The following is a 23119-nucleotide window of genomic DNA, read 5'->3' on the forward strand; positions in this document are numbered from 1 at the left end:
TTCAATAACTCAGTCATGGGTTAGGGGTTGTTATAAAAGTGTATGGGTAGGGTTCTGTGGCCTGCTTTATGCAGGAGGTCAGACTAGATGATCATATTGGTCCCTTCTGACCTACGAGTCTATGAGTATCTGTTGTGGATGGTGAACAATCTAACCAATTCAAACTGCCTTCTCCTACTACCAAAGTCCAGTATCTCCTATTATAAAAAGCTTGCATCTAACTTTGCAGGCAAGATCTCCTGCATCTAGATTAATGTCACTGACCCTCTGGAGTACCACACCTGACCAAATTATGGGCATGCTGAGACCTGGAGGTACTGAAGGCTCTGGGACAGTCCATTTTAACACATGAGAACTGGACTCCCGTCCCTTACTATTGATGAACGGTATAAGTATTTAAATATTAAAAATATCATATATGAGCAATAACCTAGAGGCCCGAAGAGAATGTTACCAAGTGATATCTCTAGTGAACTGAACATATGTAGCATCAATTTTAAAGCTCTGTGTGTGTGTGTGTCTGTGTGTCTGTCTGTGTCTATGTAAGTAAGTAAAACTGGAGCAGTGCAAAGAAGACTGGGGAATTTGGTCCTTCATTTGCTAGCATACAGCGACATAACTTTTAAAAGCAGTGACAACTAGCAGCGAAGTAATTTATCAGTGAAAACTCTTGACACATGCACAGACTTCCTCATGTCACTGACCCATTTCTGCCAATAGAATATTAGCACTCAGTGATGGTTGATTCCATCATGGCTCCAGCTAAGAATGACCTCAGGCACAGACCCAAACCTATCTAATTAAATACAACAAGTAATAACTTAGCTCAATTACAAATAATTTCTGCAAATGTAGCCCATACATAAGATTAAAGGAGCTTTAACTTTATGGAAAGTTTGCAGGGCCTGGGTTACTCCATTATTAAGATCACTCAGGGCAGAAAAAGGTCTAATAGTGAATGCTAAATTTCTTACAGAACCCATTTTAAAATTAATTGTAACTCAAATTTATTAAGGGATGAACTTGTAAAGTGTTAGAACATTCATTCTGCACTCAGATAATAAGCAGGGTAAATTTGGGGATGATAACTGTACTCGTGTATAACAAAAAAGGCTGAATCTCAGTGTTAAGGGGAAAAAATCAGTTCAATCTTAATTAACTATGAGTCACAACCAACGCTTGTACAATATGCATAGTGTCAAGAAACACCTTTCAATATACTACCTGAATATTACTGGCTGATACCCAAGCTAATGCCAAAATTAACTATAACATGTAGCCCCTAATGTGTAGTTATATATATTTACTATCATCTACTAGCTTTTAAACAGTTCTTTTGTTAAACAGTTTGAGACACTTAACCTTTCACTCTAGCTTACTCTTCAACCATCAGTACTGAACTGAGAAAAGATTTTTAAATAAGCAGTCATTATATGTGTGGATACAAAACAGCCACTTTAAAACATCATAAAAAATTATTCCTGTTCTACAAGTAACAGTTAGAATGGGTCTGGCTTTAATAAATGAGAAAAAAAGAGAAAGCAAGCAGATGAAAAAACATTGCCGGTGAGGAAATTCTAATAGAAATTGGGTGATTCTGATTGTGAAATTTGGCAGTCTCTGGCATATATGAATGCACTCATTGTCGCGGTTTTGATTAATGACAGTTGTACAATAGTGTGCTGACAGTCCCTGCCATGCAGACATGTTTTTTTCTGATATGAAACACTGCTGAAAAAATGCAACCCAATCAGATTTGGCCCCCGGACAACATGTGCTATCATCACTGTACCGTGAATTGAGATTGATTGGTAACCAGCTGTGACAAAGTGGGGAAATGAAAAGAAAAGAAAAAGAAAAGAAAACTGTGACAAAACCATTACCATCTGTTTCACCAAATAATGAATAAAACAAAACAAATTAATGTACAATGCTTAAAAATAGTAAATATATTGAGGTTACTGTCATGCACTGGTTTGAATTTATAAAAAAATGGTTAAATTATTTTTCTTCTCCGCTGCTAATGATTTTGCCCCATTTCTAAAACTTTATTTGTCCATTGTTCAGTACCCAATCATCTGTCTGCACTAAAATAAAAAAAAGATAATGTCCTGAAATTACAAAACTTTTGATAATTCAAATGCTGTGTAGGTGACTGTTAAAATGAAGGTTTTTGGATTTGCTATCTTCTATTTCATTAGAGTGTAATAAATTTACACAGTGCTTTACAAAACACACTGAAGGCAAGATTTCCAAAAATGTCCACGTAATTAAGCATAGAAAATACACATGTGCTTACATGCCTACTTTGCATGCACAATTAGCACAATTGTGTCTGCAGCTGCAGTCATTACACTCATAGATGGCCTGGTAAATGTCTAACTGGTGATGTGAGCGTGCATTTCCTTTGACTGTGTAGTCAATCATTGCAATTGTGAATGCAGATAAGACACATCAATGGGCATGAATTTTAGCATTCATATAGTTCTCCAAATGTGGCACATAGGAAGTCACGGTCTCTGCAGAAAGCAGTTTATAAGAAGAAGGACTAGATCTTTCACTGGTGCAAATTGGTGAACCTGACTTAAATGAAGTTACAACAGTTTATCCTATCTGCAAATTTTTCTCCAAAGTATGTTCGCGACATAATCTTTATTAAAAAGAGAGTTTGTGTGCAGACTTCTTGTAGCTACGACAAAAAGTGAAATATTTTGCTCCGTTTTATAAGCCTACAACTTATTTTTTTTGTTAGGCTAATTAATAAGTAAAAAAGAAAAGTTCCAAGAAAATGAAGTTATTTTATAATGGAAAGCTGGGATTACAGGCGGATGCCATAACACCTGACCATTTCAGATGTTTACATCTAAAATTTCACAGTGCTGTAACCGTGGGAGTCCTGACCCAAAAGGGAGTCATGGGAGGTTGCAGGATCGCCACCCTTATTTCTGCGCTGATGCTGGCGGTGGTGCTGCCTTCAAAGCTCGGCACCTAAATGGCACCAGCAGCAGCCCAGAAGTGAGGATCACAGGATATGGGATGGTCATCACTTTTGGGGGGGCCAGAGCCTGGTCCCCCCACACAGCTTGCCCAAGGCACCTTTAATCCCTGAGCGCTGGATCCGGAACCAGGGAGGGACAGCCAGGGAACATCCCAGCAGGGGGTTCCTATCATGCGCTGGGCCATTCCCGGGGCTGGGTCAGACACACCTCCGGGAACCTCCACTGGTTGCAGGAAGCTCTGCGGCTGCTGGCTGGGAGCTCAGCTCTGAAGGCAGCACGGAAGTGAGTTATATATAAGATATATAAGCCACTTTAAAACATCACATAAAATTATTCCTGTTCTACAAGTCACAGTTAGAATGGGTCTGGCTTTAATAAACGAGAAATAAAGAGAAAGCAAGCAGATGAAAAAAGCATAGCTGGTGAGGAAATTCTAATAGAAATTGGGTGATTCTGATTGTGAAATCTGGCAGTCTCTGGCATATATGAATGCACTCATTGCTGGTTTTGATAAGTGACAGTTGTATAATAGTGTGCTGACAGTTTATATATACTTTAAATTACCTTTAATTGTGTGTGTGTGTGTGTGTGTATAAAAATAACACACACACACAGAGCTTTAAATAACCTTTATATATCCTTGAGCCTGGGGATCCCAGGTGCTGGTGTGGTTTTGAGATTCATCTTAGAGTCAACTCAGGACCATTCTAAACTGAGCCAGCTGCTAAGAGCCCTCAACTCAGCATTAGAGCAGGTGGCAGTCTGCTCCACATAGTGGCTACCTGTACACTCCCTTTTCCCTGGGCACGCCTCCTACACCAGTGGCAGGGTAGATGCACAGTATAGGATCCAATATGCTTTCCCTGTACCACCCTGGAATTCACCACGCCATGGAAATCCTCAGGTAGTTTTTTAAAATGGCTTCCTGGTGGTTTTTCACATGCAGACCAAGTGAAGTGGCCACAGTAGGGCCCAGGACCTGGACCAGGGACAGAGCTAAGTGGCATAAGTTATTTTTCATATCTGCTATTGGCACATTAAACACTCGGAAAGAATGTTTTGGCTTCATCTGAAAACATTTATGGTTTGCTATCAGCACATTTTTATAATTAAACTACCATTTCCAGTATTAATTGCAGCAATATAAAGTACAAAACCACATGCTCATTATTCCTTAAACCAACATATGCTTTTGGCATTTGATAGAGTGGCCGGAAATACGTTAAAATAATATAAAACTCTAACAGTTACATTTATTGTGCAAAATTGCTTCAAGTTCTGAAGTAACACGTGATTTTTCTCCGCAAGCAATGCATTCTTTTGTTATTAATATTTATACAGTGCCATAAGTCACTGTATGTATGTACACATTATTGACAGCTCAAAATCTAAATAAGACAAAATTCAAAAGTGATGGTTACAGATAAAAAAGAATAAAGAATGGGAAGGATAATACATAGCAAAAGACAAATGAAGTGTGTTAAGTTTTCTTTCTTTAAAAGTTACAGTGACTGGTAAGAGACACGGTCAATGCTGGAAAGCTAGCCATAAAGTTTAGGTGCTCAGAAGTTCTCTCACAGACAGTGAAGTAAATCTGTAACACCAAAATATATACAAAGGACCAAATGTTTGTGTTTGACTAAAGGGCTGAAGGGCTTATTAAAAGGATATGGAATCATTCACTTCTCCTCTACATTACCTTTTCAATTACAGACAAAGTCAGTATTGACTGGAAATTGTTACCACCTGATAACTACATGAAATAGCTTTGTGGTCTCACTTTAGCTCCTGACAGACAGTTCTCCATGCCACAAAAATCAGAACCAATTGTCACCCTTTTTGACATTCTGACATAAGAGGCCACATGGGCAGCAGTGATACAAATGTCCCCAGTGCCTAACAAATATACTTCAATGCTGATGTAAAGGACCATTGATTTAAAGGAGGGTAGCTCTCCACTCCAATTCATTATGGGTATGCATACACTGCAGCTTGGAGTGAGCCAGACTTGTGGTAGCGGGGCTCACACTACCATACTAAAAATAGCTGAATGACATTGTGGCACTGGCAGCAGCTCAGCCTAGCTACCTGTGCTCAGACCTGGGGGTGGCCCATGCTTCCCCAGGTGCTGCAACATCCACACCATTATTTTTAGTGTGCTAGCATGAGCCCCACTACCACAAGTCTGTCTAACCTGGCTGGGAGACTTGCTCTCAGCTGCAGCCTAGATATACCCATAATGAATTGGCATGGAGACCTATCCTCCCAGCTCTGAAATGGTTTTTTACATCAGAGTTGAAATGTATTTGTCAGGCACTGGGGACATTACTGCTGCCCATGTCGTAATTCATCTGTCAACAGAGGACTCTCAAGTCTCAGGGCTGTCAATCTAGCACTTTTCACAGCCACAAAATTCACTTTCAAGAAGGGGGGAAATACTACTTCATGTCCATTTCTGCTTATAAATTAAAAAAAAAAAAAAAAAAGGATACAGCCATTGCTGGAATCCAATAACCAAGCCTGAGCCAGGATCAGCATCTTGAATTCACTAAACATGCTTTTATACAGTCAAAAGAAGCATTTTTCAGAAATCTGAACATGCTGCTTGTTACCATTCTGAAATGAACAGAATTTGTGTTGGCTGGTCTATGCTTCTTTGCCTTAAGTGTGATGATTAACAACGGTAGTCTTGTCAGTGAAATTAACTGAAAGATTTTCTAATCTCTATTGTACATCAAGAACAAAGCATAAAGTGGTCACTAAAGAGGAAATCATGTTAATGTTCTAATTGAACTCAAAATCATGTTACAATTGAACTCAAAAACATGTTATTAACACCAGTTGTTTCACTATTGTTGAACTGGTCTCAGCAAAAGACCTAACAACAGGAGTTGGCACATGTCAGAGGTTTGTTGGTTCTTACAGTAAAAAAATTCTTCTGCAGTGGTTTCATGGGCAACCTTTCATTTCTTCTAATGAAATATTCATCCTTCATATCCTTTACTGGGAGGGAACATACTTAAAATAAGAGAGGAAGACTCCCTGTGTCCCACGTTCTGAACAGTAGCTAGTGGTTACTGGTCCTAATTCCTGCTTGTGGAGAATCCATCTGATTTCTCTTCTGAAAGGGTTTCCATGCAATTTTTTCCCACACAATTTAAAAAAAAAAGTATATGGTCTTATTAGTCAACCCAGGCAGTGTAATTATTTATCAGAAACTCAAATTATTTCATGTCCTTAAAAGAGTGTTGTACATGTCAAAAAGGCAGGTTTCCTTAGCATGAACTCTGAGAACCCGCTCAACATTTCTGAAGTTTAAAAGTAAATGTTACAAACAATGCAATTACCATGCTCTTTTATTCGGTATAGCCAAATTTTTCCAATATTTTATTACAAGTGGTAATACATTGGAACAAGTCATATTAAGAATTTTTAATCTGAATGCAATTCTACATCACAGTGTTTTCAACAGCATTTATTTAATATCCAATAAAAACCAGAAAAATTGTAAAGGAAGAATCAGTGCTTGAAGGGAATAGCATTGGGTTGGAATGCTGTTTCAGAACATTATCAGTTTCAACAGAATTTAAGTATTCATGATTTTTAAAAGGATTGAAAAGGTAGAAAAAAACCAAAAACCATCTGTGACCAACCAGCTTTCAGTGAGAAAGCAGCAAGTGCTCCACAGAACACCAGTTGTCCATGTGGCAAAATTTGAGTATCTCTGCACTAAATTGCTGGTTGACAGGGTCACTTTAAGTCTGTAGCCACATGGTTGTAAATAAATTCTTCCAGACTTGAATCACATCAATGCAGGATTGTCTTCATGAGTCGGCAAACAGAAGTTTGAAATAATACCACCTCTGAGAGGTATCAACTCCCTTTCTCACCTCTCTGGAGGGTTGTTGACTCTTAAATACAAAGGAGAGGGGGAATCAATTCTCAGATGAAAGGGAAGGGCCAACAGGAGAGAATCATGGTGAGTGGAGCACCACTTTGATACTTGATAAGAATTATATAGAAGACACACACACACCTCAGTTTTAAATGACTTGATCTGTTTTCGGATAGCAGCAAATAAACATGTTTGTACTGCAGGTCTTGGACCTCTACTTTTGATCTGTTAAGTTGTATGAAATATCTACAAGTTATATTATAGACCAACATATACCAGCCATATGCTGTATTTAACACTGGACAACAATATCCTCTGGAAACTGCCTCTAGTCTCTCCAGTTGCCCATAAGTATGCAAACAGCACATTCAATTTCTTTCTTTTACTATCTCTCTTTGACAAGCTATTAAAAACATCCTGTTTTCTCCCCTATGTTCCTCATAAAGGGAGTCAGTCTCTCCTTGATGGTTAGTTTAGGAAGCAAAATGCTGAGAATGGAAAACACAATGGATGTAAGGTGATATAGTGTGAGTGCTACAGTTAACATGACAAACCTTTCCCCCCTGGTTCCTTTATTTAGTACAATTAATTGTTATTAATTGCAACAGAAATTTGCTGATGTAATCAAAGATTAGATCCATCACACCATTAAAACAGTCTTTCCTCTAATTAATTTTCAGTACACATTAGACTACAGTTTGTTACAATCTGTACTAAGATTAACTCGACCAAAGCACTCAGCACTGTAGGGTTATTAACTCATATTTCATCGAAAGGTCATTCTCCCCTTGGTTATTTCTAGAGGAGACTGCAGTTAAATACTTCACTGTTCCATCCACAAAATATAAATGTTCTTATGTAGTGCTTCTTTTGTACAATAGAATTCAAAATTACACAGTTTCTTTCTTACTTTCTGAAACAGCTTTTAAAGCCTGATCCTGAGAGATAGAATCACAGAATCATAGAATCAAAAGGTTGGAAGGGACCTCATGAGGTCATCTAGTCCAACCCCCTGCTAAAGGCAGGACCATTTTCCCTAAATAATCCCAGTCAGGGTGCGGTCTAGCTGGACTTTAAATAGCTCTAAAGATGGAGATTCTACCACCTCCCTAGGTAACCCATTCCAATACTTCACCACTCTCCTAGTCAGAAAGTTTTTTCTAATATCCAGCCTCGACTTCCGCAACTGCAACTTCAAACCATTGCTCCTTGTTCTGTCCTCCGTCACCACTGAGAACAGCCTAGCTCCCTCCTCCTTGGAGCATCCCTTCAAGTAGTTGAAGGTTGCTATCAAATCCCCCCTTAGTCTTCTCTTCTGCAGGCTAAATAAGCCCAGTTCCTTCAGTCTCTCTTCATACGTCATGTGCTCCAGTCCTCTAATCATTTTTGTTGCCCTCCGCTGGACTCTCTCCAATTGTTCCACGTCCTTTTTGTAGTGTGGCGCCCAAAACTGGACACAATATTCCAGATGCGGCCTCACCAGTGCCGAATAGATGTTGGTGTGCAAGGGAAATATAAGCGCTCGGGAACCGACCCTAACTAAATCCTTTTTAAAAATGAAAGTTTCTGATTTTTATTCATTTAGAAGACCTGATACAAGTCTTATCTGAAACTCTTTCTGAAGAGTCCTACTATTGTGCACACTAAAGAGCTGATTTTTAAAATCTAGTCTTGTACCTGCAATTTTGTGTCCACCGAAATTACCAGTGCTAATCCTGGAAACTAGATCTCTGCCTGACAATGCACGCAAATCAGAAATCCAATTGATGGAATTTGTGCCCACAGAATGTGGATGAAATTATGTGCACTAAAAAAAGATACTAGATTTAAAAATGTCTCATGGATACCTCTGCTGCATGGGCCTTACAGTTGAAGCCAAAATGTAGCCAAATTCATACTTGAACAAAAAGAGAACTTCTAATTTGTCTAAATTCTCACTTGTGACTGAAGTTGATGCTCATATTGCTCTCACTTCAACAATTGCTTAATTAAATTAAATATAAAATCAGAGGTTTGAATAATGACTTTTTTTACATATAAGAACAAGAGATTATCCTTTAACAACAGAACATAATGCATGCATTTTTCCAAAATAATTTTTAAAATGAACATTGTCAATTTTAAGTAAACAACAAACCATACCTCTGTTTTTTATGATTTTCTCTGCTGTTTCATGTAATAACCCTCAATCTCATAACACTTAGCAATGCACTTTGTGTAAACTGCATACCACTTTAATTCTGAAGTATAACGTAAGGTTTCCCTGCCTACCTTCTCCCACTGTGCGGATGGCATCTAAAATAAATTACTCTTTCTGCTGGTGCAGTTGCCACTTTTCATTCCTTAGTACAATGCTCATCTAATCAGACAGTGTCTGTAAATGCAACTTACAAATGCAGGTTGTAATTTCATTAAAGATGTATTTACAGAGCTCAACCAGCTGTTCTGGGCTGGAATACCAAAAAAAAAATAAAAAAAATAAGACCCATGTGATTGCTACTTAAGACATTTTTTAAGGCAACTGTAAAATACATTCTCTGAGTAAGTCTCACTCTTATGAAGAGCTAGCACTGCTATCTTCTTCTGTGTGAAAGGTTTAAACAGTTATTACAGCGTGTCATAAATTTTAACTTGTAATTGAAAATCTCTTCACTTCCTCAGGGAAAAAAAAAATCCTGTATTGCTTGCTACATAATTATAGGCTACGCAGCTGCTCTCTTAGGCTTTACTAGGAAATCTGAAGACATGAAACACTGCACAAACTCTATTCAAATTTTTATTAAATAGAAAGCCAAAGAAATGTCACCCCTCCACCAAAGAATCTCAAACAATAACAATGCTCCCCTTCCTGTTCTAAGGATTAAAAGGAGCAGAGTCATTATTTGAGTGAGGCCATATTTGGTTAGAGGTCTTAACTGTTACTCCCCATTTCATAGGAGCTATTTGCCCTTCAGTAAGTCCTGTTTACATCAATCATGTATCATGGAGACAACTGGACACCGAACTGTGTCACTGAAAAAGGGTGTGGTATACTGGATTTAAAAAAAAAAACTACTTTGGCCTGGTTCCTCTGCCTAACTTATTTGCTTTGAAATAATCTTTTGTCCTCAGTTGCTTTGAAATCATCTTTGTCCTGTCTATCTGTATCATTTATACAGCAAACCAAGTTTATTCATGAGATAGTGAACCTAATATTTTAGCTAGGGGCATCAGGCTAGTGACTCCACAATTTCCTGTTCACCTTCAGTAGTTTGACATGAGTCCTATTTGATTAACTATTCCCGTAGCCTTAGTGCAGTGTGGTAGCTATGGATTGATGTAGAATTTTTAGAGCAATTAAAATAAAATATACATGTGCCTCTCTCCTTGACTCACAATGCATTTCAGTCTTGGGTCATTGATTCAAAATGGACAGCCTCTGGAATGAAGCTTTACACATCCCAGAGTTCACATCGTACTATTATTTTCCCTGTTGGTTTAGTACCAAAAATTTGTAATATAGGGAATTTTTTAATCTGTTGGGAGTAGTTTGTGGTCTACAAAAGAGTAGAAATGCTGAATAATTCAATTAATATACAATCAAAACAATATAAGAGGAATGTGGCTGTAGGCAGCAATATTATTGAATAAACTGTGTCCATGGAGCCTTTCTTAGAGCTTTCTTAATTGATGACCAGTTTCTTTGGAAACGAATATAGTGTTCTGTAACTATGTGGTTAATAAAGGTGCACCAGGCACCAAAACCTTTACATACTTTCCTTGCAGTGCTTACTTCAAATTTAAAATAAAAAACCTATCTACAATACATATATAGCCCCCTATTACTTTATTATCTGAGCATCTCACAGTCTTTGTCTTTACCTTCACAACTCCCTCATATGTATTATCTCTATTTTACAGATGAGGAACTGAATTATAGGGACACTAAGGGCCAATTTTAAAAAGATATTTATGCTCCTAATGATGCAGGTTGGTTCCTAACAACATTTTCAAGAGTGTCTATGGTGACTTGCCAGAACTCACACAGGAAATCTGTGGTGGAACAGGGACTTGTACTCAGGTCTTCGAAGTCCCAGGATAGTGCCCTGACCACTTACTTTGTTACTTCTCATTTCTCAGAACTTTTGGAAATCAGGTCTTTTATTTAGGCACTTACAAAAGGATTTAAGAGTAAGGTTTTTGTTAAAAAAAATAACTACATGACTTAGAAGCACCAGTCATTGACTTTCATTTGGATTTATGCTCCTAAACCACTTAGACACTTTTGAAAATTCTATCACAGAAAACTTACTTTAGGGATCCAATTTTGAAAAATCTTGCTAAAAACACCAATCCAAACTTCATATTTCTATTTGAATTCAGCTTAAAAATAACATCATTCATTTATTTTTGTAAATAGGAATCTGAACAAAAACACTAGATTACAACTTTATTGTTAATATAACTTAAAAATACTCAGTTTCTTCAGAAGTTATGAGTTGCTTGCTTTTCTTAAATTAATCCAGCTGCAACCTGAGATACACATTGTTCACAAAAGGATCTTTATAATTAAAATGATAATAGGAAGGTTTCTAAGGAGCTGAAGGGCTTTTCAATTACTATGCAACACAAAGTTTGGTGTAGTAATAGCTATATAATTTGACTGTATTATCTCCTAAGTATGATACGTGATTATGCTCTCCTTACTCTTAGATTTCTCAGTAAAGTTTAAAGAAGAATTTAGATGGATAGAGAGAGAGAGACATTTACATCCTTGTAGGCTAATATCCTGATCTTGCAAATTACTTTGTACAACTGCTTCCTATGAGGCGCTCATTTCAGAATCAGGGCCTAACACTCTGTATAACAAAATTCATGTTCCAGCATCACTGAACTAGACATTTTTGAAAGCTGAAATCTTGAATGGAAACCTTAATAAACCTTTAACACTAGTCACCCTAGCGGGCATCTCCTATAATTCTGCCATTGTACTCCTGAGATGAAGCCAAGAGGAGAATGTTATTTAAAAACAGAATATACACTAACATTAGGCAGCTGCACAAAGAATGTCATCAGCTGTGGAAATAGGAAATTGACACTCTAAGCTGTAACACAAATATAAATGGGTGGAACATCTGTTCAGAGGAGGGTTTTATTTATGTAATAAGGGATGCAAAGGGAAAACTTTCTGAAGGTTTCATACTGAAACATAGATGCAAAATGCTTATAATAGAGGTGCTCAGAAGATGCAAGTTAGCTTCATTTTCTCTTTGAAAAAAATCTCCCATTCAATCAAAGAGAAAATACTCGGAAGTTGTCTTCATTTCAACTGACAAAGCTGTCATGCTGTCACTTGCCCATCTTTTAGATATTCATTTTGTCTACAGCTAGACAAATATCTTTACCCACACTGAACAAATATATATAGTAAAAGCTGTTCTTTCAGATTACTCCAAATTCAGCTGCATACATAAAATACAGTTCAAAATGGCTTTAGAGTCCCAAGTACTCTTTGAATGATGAGGACGTCACTTTCAGATTTTGTTTATATAAATGATAGATTTCTCTTCCCTTTACCTCATCCTTAAAGGAAGCTGAATGATCATAAAATGTACTAGAATGAAAGAACTAGAAACTAAAGTAATCTTCTTATTCAATGAACATATAAAGCACAGGAAGGGGTAGTAGAAATCCACTCACCCACATAAACAGGGATCTGATGGGGTCAGCGACAAAGGGAGACCGTCCAAGCAGCCAGGGAGGGAGATACTTGCCAAGGGACAATAGGTAGCACCTCCCCCTGGGAGTTTCTGGAACTCATTGGCCAGCTGGGGAGTGGAAGGCACTGACTGGTCAGTATTCCCCAGCTTCAGGATTTAATCCAGCATGGAGGCCATGTGGAGCCTGCTTCAGCTCTGTTCCAGCAGCGCACCTTACCCTTCCAAACAAGGAGTGGGAATCTGGCCAGACAGATGCAGCAGGTCTAGCTGATCACCTGTTTAGGGGATCAGGAAGGAATGTTATCTCCTATGGGCCATTTGGCAGAAGACCAGGGAGTTTAAGTAGGAAGGTGCTTAGTATGTAACTGAGGTACTGGGGTGGAGTTGTTTATTTGTTGCAACCTGTGGCCAGTTGCCAGAGTGGCTAATGAATGGTTCCCAGAGGTAAGAAACCTGGGATTTTGGTGAAGGACACTGGGTTCTTGTGATAGGGTCAGACTCTGTGGCCCTGCTACATCCTCTGTTCTCCTTGGACAGCGGCGGGGGAGGGGAGAGATGGAGGGTGCTAAGACTCAGAGAAAGCTGACTCCTGGAGGGTAGACTGAGGAGAGCCTACTCTGCTTTATCGGTTACGTGGTAAGGAGCCCTATAACTCCTGCAGTGGAACCAAATAAATGCCTGGTATAGGAGAGTATGGGTGGTAGGTGGGTAGCCTCACCTGTGATAAAGTTTAATAAAAGTTGTGATCGTATGCTTAATTCCATGCATGTGTCTGTCCTCATTGTCCTGCTCTGTCCACATAAAGCCTTCCCTGTACTGCCTCTACAATGTATCTCAGCCTTGACCTAAAGAACTTAGGCCAAATCCCCAGCAGGTATAAATCATTGCAGATCTGTTTACTTCAATGAAGCTATGTCATCATGGAGGGGGGTGCTCTAGTCCTCTCTCTAGAGAGAGCAACTTTCATGTCCTTCGAATCCTCAACCTTCCTGGTGAGACTGCTGAGAAGTGTCTGCCTGTTAGCATGACATTGATCCCAGAAAAAAATAATGGAATGACTGATACTAACTACCTAAACCAAAGGACTCAACTAAAAGAGTTAAAGAAAGATTGGCATTAATTATGTTACTGTAACCCGCACACCTGGGTGTGGTGTTCTGTCCCATCTTGTAGCACCGAGACCACTTAGAGACAGAGACTAATGAGTCTGCTCCACAACCTTACCTAATGGCCGTATGGCTTTTAGCTCATGCAATAGAGTCTCACGCACAAAGCTCCAGAGGCCCCAGAATCTATCTTCCCGCTGACAACAGGGGATCTGTTGGCTTTACAAGTGAGGACTCATCTGGGATTTCAACTGGGAAGTCTCTGAAGCTCGGGACGTGCTTGCTCAGCTAGGGGAAGTATGTAACCCACACACCTCCTGGGTGTCGTGTTCTGTCCTCTCTGGTGGCATAGAGACCACTCAGAGGCAGAGATTAATGAATCTGCTCTACAACCTTAGCTAACAGCTATATGCCTATAGTTCACGCAGTAAAGGCTCATGCATTTAGCTCCAAAGGCCCCAGGTTCAATCCTGTCCACCAATGACCAGGATCTGTCAGCATTGCATTACCAACATGGGTTTATGGAAAATACATATTACCAAAAAAATTAATATAATATTCTCAGACATCTGAAAGGCATTTGACTTGGAATCATAATTTTAGATAAAGAATATAGAATAATACAAAATCAACATGGCACATAATAAATAGACTAAAAACTGGTTTACTGATAGGTATCAAAATACAATTGTAAATGAGGGATCATCATAAAGTAGGTGTTTTTCTAATGAGATCAAACAGGGATTGGTTCTTGGCATTATACTATTTAATATCTTTTATCAATGACCTGGAAGGACACACAAATCCATTACTGATAAAGTCTGCAAATGATGTAAATATTGGTGGACTGGTAAATGATGAAGAAGAGAGGTCACTGATACAGAGTAATCTGGATCGCTTGGTAAGAGGGGCACAAGCCAACAGGGCCAAATGTAAGGTTACACATTTAAGAATGCAGGCCACATTTATAAGAGAAGGAAGAATCTATCCTGGGAAGCAGTAAGTCTGAAAAAGACTTGGTCATTATGTAGAAGGTCAGACTAGACCTTCTGATCTTAAAATGAATGAATCTAAGTATCATTGTAGCAGCTTGTGATGTTCTAAGGACTAAGATGAAGATTCTAACATTGTACCTTCCAATTATAAATGCAAAAAACCTGTTAATGCAATGTTAAACTGCACTATAAAACACAACATCTGGAGTATTCTCTGGTGGCTAAAGCTAGTTATGATCAGAATGTTAGCGTGCATCTTCCTTCCATTTATGTAAACAATGAAAACCAGTTTTGTGTGCGTGTGTGTGTGTATATATATATATATATCTATATGCAAGCCCGGTGGATGTTTTAAAATCAAACTTTTACTAAGAAGAAATCATATTTGGATATGAAATTAAAGGTAATGCATCTCACAATAGTTAAAATATGAAAAGAAAGAGAAGAGCATATAGGCAGTAAGAATGAACATGATCTAATGCAGTGTTTCCCAAACTTGGGATGCCGCTTGTTTAGGGAAAGCCCCTGGTGGGCCAGGCTGGTTTGTTTACCTGCCACGTCCACAGGTCCAGCTGATTGTGGCTCCCACCAGCTGTAGTTTGCTACTCCAGGCCAATGGGAGCCAATACGTCCCTCGGCCTGTGCCGCTTCCAGCAACCCCCATTGGCCTGGAGCAGTGAACCGCGGTCAGTGGGAGCCGCAATTAGCTGGACCTGCAGACGCAGCAGGTAAACAAACCAACCCGGCCCGCCAGGGGCTTTCCCTACACAAGTGGCATCTCAAGTTTGCGAAACACTGATCTAATGAAATATAAAACTTAATTGCAAACCACCATCAGTTCAGAATCTGAAATTTCTACTTACAAGACTGACTTAATAGTAATAACAATGATTAAAAAAAACAAAACACCTGAACTCAATAGATGTCCTAAGCAGGAAAGTATACTCAGTGAAATAAAAATCAAAAACAAAAGGACATCTTGATCTGCCCACACATCAAAATCCCAAGTTTGATGTAAATATTCTAATCATAAGCTTCCCTGACGCTGGTTCTCACACTAGATATACACACATTTGTTACTGCATTTGGAACAAAAGCTCTGTCAAAAATCTCCCTTTATTTTAAACTGCAAAGTAAAGATATATTTTAATAGCTATGAACATGCATCCTATTCAAATGGTACGTTCAACATGTGTAACAAATTTAAGGTTATTTGTTCTATTCTGTTTTTTGTCATTTTATTAATTTTTTGGGTGGTGGGGGGAATTAACAACCCAATCTTGAAAATATTACTAAGAGTATTGTTGCACCATGAGTTGCTACCATTGACTTCAATGGACCTGTGCACAATAGTAAATGCTACATTTGACAATAGTGTTTGCAGGATCAGTTCCTAAAATATTAGTCTTACCACATTACATGCAAACACATTACAGTATACCCAAATTCAATATGTATTATCATTACATTAGTTTTGATGTCACAATATATCACTAGCAGGAATGTTACAGGAAGAAACAAATTCCAGCTAACAACTTTAAAAAGAACTCAATTATTATTATTATTAATATTATTATGTGAAAAAATAAAACCCAAACATTAAATATTTTAAAATCCAGAAGATAGGAGTTCTTTCTTAGCCTGAAATCTTTATCAAACTTAGCAGTTAAAGCAACAAGATCAGCAGTTTTCTACTGGTGGGGTATGAGTCAAAAGTAGATCATGAAGGAGCAGTAGATTGGCCATACCCTCCAAACCGAGAGCAGCAAGACCTTTGGATTAATATGTATGCATCCAGGAAGAAAGAGTGGTATGTTTATAATAGATCCTTGTAGTATGCTTTTTTTGAGTACCCAATTTCAGACACCTTAATGGGGCCTGATTTTCAGATGCTGGTTGCTGAGCATTTTCTAAAAATCAGGCCCCTTTAAGTTGTCTTAAGCTAAGCGCACATAAATTGAAGCACATGAAAACTGAGGCCCGCAAAGGCTACATCTACTCTATGAGCTAGTGTTGTGATTCCCCTGCTCACAGGCACATACATGAGGTAATTTGATGACAGTTAGTGCAAGTATAAATGGTAGGGTAGCTGTGGTAGCAAGGGCGGCAGAAGTGGAGGCACAGCTTAGCCGTGCAGAGTATTTTCCCGTCAGTTTCAGCAGTGCTTCAACTCTGCACAGTTAAACTGTGCCATGCTGCCATTGCCCATGCTAGTACCACAGCTACACTTCTATTTATACCTGTGTTAGCTCTCATTGAGCTCTCATTGTGTACATGAGCAGGAGAATGAGACCCTAGCTCATAGTACAGGCATGGTCAGAGCCACTTTTGGTCAACAAATGAAGGTGTTACGAGGCCTTCAGTCTATCAAAGGGAAGTCAGGGTAGGGATAGGTAAAGTTTACTACATGTCAAACAAAATGTTCTTGCTACCTTTCACAACATCTTATCACAACACAAGCTCAAATGGAGAATAATGGAGGAAGCCACAGGAAAAAAAACAACAGAAAATTATTTATTGATACCTTAGAAAAAACAAACCTCTCAATACAATGAAATGTCCATTTTCCATAGAGAGTATTATTCTATTGACAAGGTACATGCTAACGAAATACCTACACATGGTTTTGTGCAATTTTTATGTCACTTTACTTGTCTATATACAGAACATTTCAAGAAGAATGAGAAAAGACAATATAATGAGTATGACACAGTATATTGTTTATGCAGGAGATGAACAATGGGTTCGATGATGAATGCAAACTACCTTAATGTTATTTCTACTTGTATATCAACAACAACATGTCACGACCAAATATTTTACCATTGCTGGAAATATGAACATTGTTTTTGTTTGTGCTAGGTCAGGTAAGGAGAAATGTTTGGTTGCTGATCGTGATCGCTCCTGCTGATTCTCCTCCTAGGGAAACCAATGGGAACTTTGCAATTCATTTCAGTGGGAACACCTTTAATGTGTTCACAGCTGGAGTTCTTTTCTTATCCTTCATTTGCTCAGTCCTCTACAGTTCTAGCACTTGAAATTATTATTCAAATATTCACCTCTCTATTAATAACTATCTTTTCAAGGTGTTGTCTTATTTTTCACTTTCACTGGGGAAATATGTTTTTCAAGTTAAACTAAGTCTGTTGTGTTAGTGGTTTCCTGCCTTTCCTCCTGCCAGAACATCTGTTACTAATGACTGAACCCTCTTAAATTTATTTTCTCTACTTCTGGCACTTTGTTTCTTTCTTTCCAAAATATTCCAGAAAAGACAGACTTATTTTCTAGCCTCAAACCACTGTGCAAAACTGGAGAAGAGCCAGCAAACCCTTCCAGCCTGCCTTATTTTTATGCCTTCCAACTACTGTTTCCAAGTGGTATGAAAGCACTCTGCTCTGTTTGCCCCCCATAGAGCATCTGTAAGTTATTCTCTGGAATATCAGGTTTCTAAAGTACTTATTATTGTTTCTGGGAGCTCATCAGATATGTTCTTCAAGTGGAGTGAATGTCCATGTGGCCAAATAACTCTCCACCACTCCTCTCCCCAAGACCCTTTTCCATGGGTCATCATACCCCAAGTGGTTTTCCTTAGTTCACCAGCTCAGGAGCATATTTGATAGTGTAATTTGACCAACAGGCAATAAATTTCCTTACCTATTATATCTGATTACTAGGGTTTTACACTAGAGAACAAAGCAATCAGGGTTAACCAGAGAGGAGAGACTGACAATGGGAACAGGAATGGTTACTCTTACCTTCCTCTTGGCAAATCCACATCATCTTTCTTCCACCGGACTGTTGGCTGAGGATCCCCCTGGACCTGACATCGGAATTCTACTGCCTCTTCCTCCAGAACCACTTGGTTAATTGGTCTCCTGAGAAACGTGGGTCGTTCTTGAAAGAGATTTTAAAATGATATATAGTAAGTTGGGTTGACGACATTAAAATATTTCAGATATAGATATAGACAAATTAATGAAGATGTGATTGTTTATAATTTGCACAGATACACTCAACAGCTGAGAACAAGGAAGGAACGTCAGTGGCTGCCACAACATATTCTGCATGAAACAAACATAAAACAGGAGCAGCAAAACTACATAATCAGCTGCCACAGAAAAAGCAGCTTTACAAAGAGAACAAATATTTTAACTGTATCTACTCTAGTTCTAAATGTGCAACATCAGGCTACGAAATACTAAGTCTATGGCTACACTGTGAGCAAAAACGCAGGGGGGCAAGCAAAAAACATCCCATTCTTGCTAATTTCACAATAGCCACACACAGTCACAGTTGCATTCCCTGCACTCTGGGCAGTGTACAGACAGTTTGTGGGAAATGAGAATCAGAAAATGTTGCAGGGAAGTGGGAACACTGCCCTCCCCCTCTATACCATGCCACAGAGTAGGACCAGTGTACCAGGATCAGTAAACCACTAAGAGATGGAGTAGACTGCCAGCCTACCATGTACAAGGAGCAGTCCAGACAGAGATTCATAGAATCACAGAAATATAGGGCTGAAAGGGAACTCAAGTCCAGCTCCCTGGGCTGAGGCAGGACCACATAAACCTAGATCATTCCTGACAGGGTACAGAACCAACACTCATGAGGAAGGCACAAGAAATGTTGAGGGGAGGGGGGCGGGGGATAGAGAGGAAACTGTAGTCAGCCGGGGGAGATATCACCCTGAGCAGGAAACAGTTGGAGCGACTCCTGAATCCACAATGGGAACTCCCATCCAGGAGATCACAATGCCCAACACTACAGGAAATGCATTGAACTTCCAGGGTAAGCCTGACAGAGTGAGCCTGATTCAGCTATCCAGATAGAAGGACTCCTAGAAAACTACTACTTAGAGAGAAGGTACTTCAGGCCTTTTCTACTTTGAGTTGGCTCTGGAAGCAGTTATTCTCAGGTGCATTGGTACATTTATTTTCCTTTTGATCCCATATCAGAAGACCCACAATGGGCAGCGGCCCCCTTCCAAGGACTAAGAAACTAAAGCTGAACATAAGCCACCCAGTGTAGATAAGTGGGGATGGTCAAGGTCTTCCACCATCTGGGATAAAAACCTAATGGGACTCCTTTACAGCATCTCTGACAAGTGTTTGTCTAACCTGTTCTTAAAAACCTCCAGTGACAGGGATTCCACAACCTCTCCTGATGACCTAATTCCAGTGATTAACTATCCTTACAGTTAGAAAGTTTTTCTTAATATCTAACCTACATATACCCTGCTGAAGATTGAGACCATTACTTTTTGTCCTATCTTCAGTAGACATGAAGAACAATCGATCACCATCCTCTTTATTACAGCCGTTAAATATATTTGAAGACTTAACAGGTCCCCACCTCAGTCTTCCTATATCAAGACTAAACATGCCCAGTATTTCCTCATGTCAGGTTTTCTAAACCTTTTGTCATTTTTGTTGCTTTCCCCCTTATGTCTATCTGAGCGCTCCTCCTTGCTCTGCTCCACCCCATATGCAGGGAGTGTTTTAAAACCTACAGTCTAGCCATAAGAATAAAGAATTTGCCAAGCAATATTAGTCTAATAGGCTATTTTATGTGGCAGTTTGCCTTTCATGATAATCAATACTTGATACTGTAGAGGAAAGTGAAAACACCCTGCTGTACATCTAGACCTGATCTCCATCACTAAAGCCACCACAAGAAACTAAAACAGCTGTCAATTAATTGTCATTAATTCATGCTATTAACTCAAAAATATTAACTTGATTAATTGCAATTTTAAGTGCACTGTTAAGCGATAGAATACCAGGTGAAAATTATTAAATATTTTTGATGTTTTTGTACATTTTCAAATATATTGGTTTCAATTACAACAATGAATACAAAGAGTACGGTGCTCACTTTATATTAACATAAGAACATAAGAAGGGCCGTATCAGGTCAGACCAAAGGTCCATCTAGCCCAGTATCTGTCTACCGACAGTGGCCAATGCCAGGTGCCCCAGAAGGAGTGAAGCTAACAGACAATGATCAAATGATCTCTCTCCTGCCACCCATCTCCATCCTCTGATGAACAGAGACTAGGGATACCATTCTTTATCCCTTCCTAGCTAATAACTATTTATGGACTTAGCACACCATAGTTTATTCGTCGTTCCCTATTTATAACATTGTTATAGTCCCAGCGCTTTCACAAACCTCCTAGGTAAGGAGTTCACATTGACTGCGCACGTGTGAGGAAGACTTCCTTTTAATTTGTTTTAAACCTGCTACCTATTAATTTCATTGGTGACCCAATAGTTTCTGTGTATATATGGAATAAAGTAAAATCTTTTCCTTATCCACTTTCTCCACATTATCATGATTTTAATATAACCTCTATCATATCCCTGCCTTAGTCTCCTCTTTTCCAAGTGAGAGAGCCTTGCCTCTTATAATCTTTCCCGTATGGACCTCTCTCCAAACCCCTAATCAATTTTAGTTGCCCTTTTCTGAACTTTTCTAGTGCTTGAATATCTTTTTTGAGGTGAGAAAGAATCACACCTGATACACATATTTGAGATGTGGGCGTACCATGGATTTTATATAAGGCAATAAGTATAATTCTCCAGTCTCTATCCTCTATCCTCTTTTTAATGATCCTAACATCCTGTATTGCCTTTTGGGACCGCCATTGCGCACTGCGTGGACATCTTCAGAAACTAATCCACAACAATGACGCCAAGATCTTTTTTCTGACTCGTTGTAGCTAAATTAGCCCCCATATATTCTATGTACAGTTGGGGTTATTTTTCCAAATCGTGCATTACTTTTAACCATTTATCCACACTAAAGTTCATTGCTATTTTGTTGGCCCAATCACTTAGTTTTAGTTTTTATTATTTTTGATACTATTTTTGCACTCTAAAAATGATAAACAAAAGAAATAATATTTTTCAATTCCACTTAATACAAAGTTAATGTATTGCAATCTCTTTATTGTTCGAAAAGTGCAAACTTACAGATGTAGATTTTTTTTGTTACAAAACTACACATCAATAACAAACATGTAAACTTTAGATCCTGCAAGTCCACTAAGTCCCTACTCTTGTTCAGTCCATTGCAAAGACAACAGCTCCTTTAACAATTTACGGATATAATGCCACCTTACTTAGTTATTTTACAATGTCACCTGAAAGTGAAACACAGCATTTGCATGGCACTGTTTTTTTAGCTGACTATTACAAGGTATTTACGTGCCAGATTTGGCTGAAACATTTGTGTGCCCCTCATTTTCTAAAACGCCACCATTTAGGGACATTGCCTATCCACAACTGATGAATGCTTATAAAAAAAAAATGCATTAATTAAATTTGTGACATGAACTCTTTGGAGGAGAATAAATGTCTCCTGCTCTGTTTTACCTGCATATCTCATATTTATTCTGTTATAGAGTCTCGGATGATGACCAGCCACTTTTTTTTTGTTTAAGAACCTTGCACTCAGACTTTGTAACAATAGAATGAAGGTACCAATCGTGAGATTGCTAAAGATAGCTAAGGCACTTGAAAATCAACCTTCCTGCTGGAGGCATACTGACTCAATTGATGAAAACGAAAATGCATCAGTCATGTACTACTTTAGGATAGTTATAGCAGAACCCATCATACAAGCATGGATGCATGTCCTCGGGAATGGAGGTTGAAGCCTATTGGAAGGGACAAATGAATCTTTATGGCATTTTGGCAAACATAAAATATCTGTCTGACACCAGTCCTGTACAACAGTGCATGGGAAACCTGTTCTCACTTCAGGTGACTTGTAAACAGAAGTGGGCTGCATTCATCTCCCAAATGTAAACAATTTGTTTGTCTGAAGAATCCTGTGGCAACCGTTATAGACTTAAGAGGAGGTTTTGAGCATGAAGCTTTCGTGGGTGAATACCCACTTCGTCAGATGCATGTGTGAAATTTCCAGAGGCAGGTATATATATGCTAGCAAGCAAGCTAGAGATAACGAGGTTAGTTCAATCAGGGAGGATGAGTCCTGTTCTAGCAGGCTGAGGTGTGAAAACCAGAGAGGAGAAACTGGTTCTGTAGTTGGCAAGCCATTCACAGTCTTTGTTCAATCCTGAGCTGATGGTGTCACATTTGCAGATGAAATGAAGCTCAGCAGATTCTCTTTGAAGTCTGGTCCTAAAGTTTTTTTGCGCAGGATGGCCACCTTAAGGTCTGCTATATGGTGGCCAGGAGGATTGAAGTGCTCTCGCTACCGGTTTTTGTATATGCCATTCCTAAGTGCTGATTTGTGTCCATTTATCCTTTTCCGTAGAGACTGTCCAGTTGGCGCGATGTACATAGCCAGAGGGCATGCTGGCATATGTGGCTGTATAATATTTTTTGGTGGATGTGCAGGTGAGAATGAACCGGTGATGGTGTGGCTGATCTGGTTAGGTCTGTGATGGTGTTGCTGG

General features: G+C 38.9%; 1 protein-coding gene across 17 annotated transcripts in view; it reads right to left on the bottom strand.

Annotated features, from left to right (window-relative positions):
* The window catches only part of ROBO2 (roundabout guidance receptor 2), a 653740-nt gene that overhangs the window by 184357 nt on the left and 446264 nt on the right, over positions 1-23119 (bottom strand). For all 17 annotated transcript variants that reach the window (XM_075073141.1, XM_075073108.1, XM_075073151.1 and 14 more), the window contains exon 5: positions 18450-18588. In XM_075073141.1, the coding sequence (XP_074929242.1) occupies positions 18450-18588 (139 nt within the window). The remainder of the gene's footprint in view (positions 1-18449; positions 18589-23119) is intronic.

Source organism: Chelonoidis abingdonii, chromosome 1, assembly GCF_003597395.2.
Source record: "Chelonoidis abingdonii isolate Lonesome George chromosome 1, CheloAbing_2.0, whole genome shotgun sequence".
In the NCBI taxonomy this organism is placed as follows: domain Eukaryota; kingdom Metazoa; phylum Chordata; order Testudines; family Testudinidae; genus Chelonoidis; species Chelonoidis abingdonii.